Raw genomic sequence first — 6,000 nt, 5'->3', positions numbered from 1 at the left:
AAACTGGAAGCACTCGGAGAGCACAAACCTCTGCCAAGGCCATAGGGTCACTGACGTCACATGGAATACCCTTTGGCAGAGAGACTTATTCCACGTCGTTTCATGCATCTACCGTCATGGTTCAAATTCAGTGGTTAAACCCTTAGATCTTCAGCATATGTATTTATAAAGAGAAACTGCATGAACTACACAAGTTTTTTTTTATTATTATTTTCTAATAACAAGTTTATTCAATGAGGAGAAACAAATGCTAAATTATTGTTGTGTTGTAACTTAATTTTTGTTCAGCCTTTGTGACCCATCTTCATGAACTTAGATGCAAAGATGTTGAAATTGGCCATGTCCTGCAATGATAAAGAGTCCTTAAAAAAATTACTGGATCTGGATCGTATTCCGGATCATTACCAAAATTTAATGACTTCTAAGATAGGCCAAGAGACACCCCTGGTACAAATTTCATTGAAATCCGTTGAGGATTTTTTGAGTAATCCTGCTAACAAACAAACCAACCAACCAACCAACCAACCAACAAACGGACGTGACCGAAAACATAACCTCCTTGGTGAAGGTAAAAATGAAAACTGGATCACAATGATGACAACAAAAACCCCAGACATGTCCACTATGGATCTTTTGGTTTCTTATTGTCTTACTTCTCAGTGGGATAACCAGCATGCTCACATAAAAATTACCTTTATATGTAGGCAAGTCACCCCCCAAGGGTGAACTGCCAAAAAAAAACCCACACCTTTTTTATGCTTTTTTCTCCTTGTGGGTTATTCATATACTTTTGTAAACATGGTTGAACTGGCGCCGTGGAACCATCATCTGCTGGAGTATGCAGTAGGCTTAAGTCAACCATAATACTAACCAAAAATCTCAGTAAAATAAAAAGTACAGCATTGCTTCAAACTAAGACACAAGTCAGATGCCCAGCCATGTTGCTCTACTGTCATAGAGGTTAACCTTACTTAAGAGTGCTGACAATGTCATTACTTGACACCACCAAATACAAACGTGTCTAATTTCAGGAGGCACAGGACACTATGCAATAACTGCAACTCCAGGAATTATGGACTCAAATATATTTGTAAACTAGCAAAAGAGTTCTTCTGTGAGTGCATTCCGGATGAATGAAGAAAATTAGTGTTCCCATATGGGATTTGTTAGTAAGTTATGGTTTGTCCACTGATTCGGAAAAAAATAGAAACTTGGTATAGATTTGAACAAACTATCAGTGATGACATCAACTGAATTAATTTCTAAGAAACATACAAAAAACCCATTCGTACAGAATATCCCAATTCAAAAGAAATTCTGGATGGTGTTGTACCTCGTCTTCCCTGAAGAATAAACAAGTAATTGCTAATAATTTAAACCACTTAGCAGCAGAACAACAATGAACAGAAAACTGAATGCTGTTGCTTAAAGATTTTTCTTTCTCTTCTGCAGCATCCCCATTTTTCTTGTTCCCCTCTTACCTACAGGATATACTTTCAATTCATGGCTCTGCTTCAAGGTCTTGCTGGCTTTTCCCCACTGTTATAGAAAATAGAATGAACATGTACATCCTGAGATTTCGCACAGGGCATTGCAGTAACTATACAAGATCTTTTCATGTGCACATTGAACAAATTGTCAAGATGTCACCTTAAAAAAAAATGTTATGTCCCCTGTATCTTCAATGCACAGCGTTCAATACATTGTGATGATAAAACTACATAACTTAATCATCATAATTATTGCTTTAATGTGATACGTCTACTGAATGCAAACACTATAGGATAGAGCTACAGAATACAATGGCTCGATTATTGACTAGGTGTGAATACCAGCTCAGATCTGTTATGGATAAACACAGTAAATGTAGGTAGTTAAAATAAAAACTCAGATTGAATTAATTCAGGAAGTCTTCATGTCTGGATGAGCTCCTGCCATCCACTATGCTCCTCAGGACAAGGCATTTAAACCATTTCATCACCTTATCCATGACCTGGGAGGGGACAGTGAGCACATCTGTCCATCATAGACCTCTCACTGTCTTGCTCAGTCAACACTGGGAAACTCTGGTATTAAATTTGTCCAATCCCTGCCTTGTGTCTCAATCCAGATACAGTCTGTAATCCATCCAGGCATCCTTGGCTCTACGCTGCTCTCTCTACCCCCCATTGGTCTGTAAGGCATCTCAACTTGGGTATGGAAGATTGAAAGGTTGTAGAGTCAGCCACTTCAAGAGCTGAGCAGAATGTACACAACTTTCCCCGTTTCACAAACAGGGCTTGATATCGTCTTTGAGGGGAACAATCAAAACCCTCATTTGAATACTGTCCAATAATTCCTTCATTTACTGGAGACTGGAGAGCAGAGACCGCAGTCTGTTAGTACAGACTGGCAGACAGGTCACTGGTGTTTATTCATGTTGTTATTCATTTCATTTTTTTAAACAGGTACTGGTCCATTCTTGGTATGGGAATCCAAGGCCTTGAGGCTGCTCACGATCTTTTTCTGGGTTCCAACAATGGTCACCCCAACCTTTTTTAGATCCCTAGTGTGAAGGAGAGCCAGAGAAAGAGAGAGGTCAGGAAACAAGGGGGGCAGGTAGAAATTGAACATCAGCTTGGGAGGATGAGGCACCTAGAAGACATGTAACAACATAATCCCGATGCTGCTCCCTTCCTTTTCCTGTGAGCTGTCAATCACAGAGGACTGCATTTCCCAGAACACCAATGGGCTGCTTCAGCTCTGGAGAAGAAAACTCCACTTTCCATCACTAACAAACAATTTGACATACCTTTGGGGTTCCACTGACAGTTGCCATTATGACCCTGTCAGTGGTGGAAATAATGCCATGAGAATGCCACAGTGACAGAAAAGGCCAATTTTCCTGCATTTGGCTGAACTGTATTGCTTTGTTGGGGAAACTATAGAACTACATGAAAAGGAGCAGCACTGGTAGTACCACGATTCACATTAATCCATGAACTTGTTAAAATAGTCAGGAACTCAAACATGATTAGTTACATGCAAGTGCAAGAAAAGACACATTTGAGACAGGCAGTAGTTAAAAATCAGCAGTATACTGTAAAAAATACATATCAAAGCTACATGTTTGTCCACATAAAATCATTGTATTGCTGTATTAGCAGAAGATGCAATTCTGCCGTTGTGATGGTGCAGTCACAACATGGACATTTTGGTACACACAGAGTGACGTAGGTTATTGAAAATGCTGTTCAAATGCATATGAATGTTAAAAGGCATATTAAGTTTTTTTTTTTTTTTAAAGACATGTTAAGTTTTTATTATTATTATTTTGATGCAAGCAGAGAATTATATTCACTAAAAGCATATTTTGTAGAAACAGCTTCACAGTCCAGATGTTGAAAGTGACAAAATTTTGACTTTCACTCTCGCTACAATATAAAGGGATAGTTACATTTTTCTTTTATAACTGTGAACTAATAAAACAATACATGTAAAAATGATTTTTCATTGTATAGGTCTACAAATATAATTCTGGGTAAAAAAACAAAAAATAAAATAAAATAAAATGCAATTATGATGTCCAATTGTCTTATGATTTATAACCAACAAACCATCCCTTTAAAAGTCGGACCAGTGAAAGCCTATCATTGGTTCTAGTGGTAGGTTACAGCTCCCAGGCCTCTGGCCTCGACCCACCATCCAGAGCCTGAGAAGGTGAAGAGTAGCTGGGTGTTACAGAGTGGTGATCCCCATGGAAGGCTCCCATTCTGGGCATGAAGCTGGTGTGATGTGGACCTCCGTGAGTACCACTCTACTGAGACACAGCCAGGCCCAAAACATTATTTTACTGTATGTCATCAGCATGTTTAAAGTTAGCTGGAAGATGTCAATTAAACCTCTTCGTAATACATTACAAAGGAAAAACAGTGTAAAGACAAGAAGACAAACATCTGGAGGCCTGAAAATAATGTTCACAGAAAACGTCATATGTAGTCAAACATTTGGACAGTCCTGTAGGGAAAATAAGAGGATAAATTTCAGGTAAAGTCCACCAGATATGTTTTAGCCCATTCATACTAAAAAAATAAATTAGACTGGGAGAGCTTATGATGGTTCCCCATTGGTAATGAGTTAAGCAGACCACTGGTCCATTCCTATCTCCAAAAAGTAACCATATATCTGCTGTGACTAGGACATACAGTACATGGATGCTCCACTGGTCTTTTCTAAGTTGATGAAACCCTTAGTACTGAGACATCTGCATGTTGGATAATACTCAGAGGAACTTGCTACAGTGCCACTGTGTTGAAACTGGTGGTCCCCCACAATGCAAGTACTACACTTCAGATTCGTATCCCCAAGTTGTACTCAATTGACAAACAGTATTACAGTAGTACCAAAGAATGCTCTGGAGAGATCTCTTACCAAGGACATTCAGCCATCATTTTTTGTCAGTTTTTAAAATCCAGGGCCCATATCCTTGGTGCATCTCAAAGCCTCCTCAAAGAGCTCCTAACTTAGCCTAAAATATCCTTGCAAGGACAACCATCCTAAGAGACACCCAACAGGTGTCTGGGAGCAGATCTGAGCAAGGATTGGACCAGAAAATCCTATCTTTGTGAGGAGGCGGGGTTGACCCCATTGCTAGGTATGATGCAGGTATGATAACAAGAACCTAAACAATTTCTAAATACATTAAGACAGTAAATTAACACAAAATAATTATGTAGATCAGGCAGTTAGCATGTTACTGACTCACTGTCATCCTACATACGAAGAATATATCTGCTTCCTCTCTGTCTTTTCTGCCATCTTCTCTGTTTAAGACACTCTTAGGCTCCGTAAAAGTCCTCCTCCCTACTCTTACCAGTTTGGCACCTTAGGATCTGTCTTAAGACCTAAGGTGCTTTGTGGACACCTTTCATCTTACCAAGGGAAAACTCTAAGAAATGTCTAAGAATTCGTGAAATTCTGAGATTTTTCTTAGAATGACATCATTAAGAGCTATTTTTAGCGTTAGGCTGCTTTGTGGATATGGGCCCAGGTCTCACAAACATAACAGTGGAAGCACCAGGATTTTAAAGACTATGACCTCCGGCCTACTGCAGATATATATATATATATATATATATATACAGTAAGTGCTTGCTCATAGGGGGTCGTTTTGACTGTTGGGGTTTTTCTGTAATTATTGTATGGCTTTTGCCTTGCAATATAAAGCGCCTTGGGGCAACTGTTGTTGTGATTTGGCGCTATATAAATAAAATTGATTTGATTTGATATATGCATCACCATGCACATCTGACCAGTGGCATCATGACTCATTCAATCACTACACCACTGCGTGCACAACTTTTAGTCAAGTGAGTAGTTTGACCTTATCATCATTTCTCTGCATGTTTTCCAGCTCCAAGCAATATAAACCAGAATGCTTATTGGATTTAAGCATTCACAGAATAATATTTATGTGTGTAAAGAGGGAGGGTGTGGCCTAACTTAATTAATACTCAATAACAAGGGGCAGAGCCTATCCCAGCGACCAATGGGCAAGAGGTGGGGTACAGACTTTCACACATCTTTCCAATCAAATAAATGGGAAAGGGTGTCCAAACCATTGGCTGATATATACTACATATATTTCAATGTTTAAAAAAAAAAAATCTAGATTTGGACATCGTTATAGCAAACAAAATGCGACAACAGTCTCCTTGACAGATGTGTCATGGCTTCCTCACTTCAGATTACATTCATTTGTCAAGCAGGTTAGGTCAAGATCACCGCATCCTCAAATACGTGAACTGAACTTTATATGCACTTTGTGGAAATAAAAAGAATACTCCAAATGATGCAGTATTTCATCCTCTCTGTCACATCTCGAAAAAGGGCTTCAATTTCACCGGCAGATGAGTCAGCAAACTGCAGCCACCTGTGATTACTGTTCTTTAGAGGTCAGAACATCTCCAAGACTTGTGCTGAATATCAAGGACTCGATTAAGACTGTACAAATCAATAAAG

The 6,000-nt window shown here is 39.0% G+C and overlaps 1 protein-coding gene across 1 annotated transcript in view; it reads right to left on the bottom strand.

Moving 5' to 3' along the window:
- Nucleotides 1-763: 763 nt before the first annotated feature.
- epha3 (eph receptor A3) overlaps nt 764-6,000 on the bottom strand; it is a 357,435-nt gene continuing 352,198 nt past the window's right edge. Inside the window, exon 17 of the mRNA XM_034187249.1 lies at nt 764-2,545. Coding sequence (XP_034043140.1) covers nt 2,440-2,545 — 106 coding nt within the window. The 3' untranslated portion in view covers nt 764-2,439. The remainder of the gene's footprint in view (nt 2,546-6,000) is intronic.

Source organism: Thalassophryne amazonica, chromosome 14 (genome assembly GCF_902500255.1).
Source record: "Thalassophryne amazonica chromosome 14, fThaAma1.1, whole genome shotgun sequence".
Taxonomy (NCBI): Eukaryota; Metazoa; Chordata; class Actinopteri; order Batrachoidiformes; family Batrachoididae; genus Thalassophryne; species Thalassophryne amazonica.
This window is presented reverse-complemented; position numbering and strand designations above follow the sequence as displayed.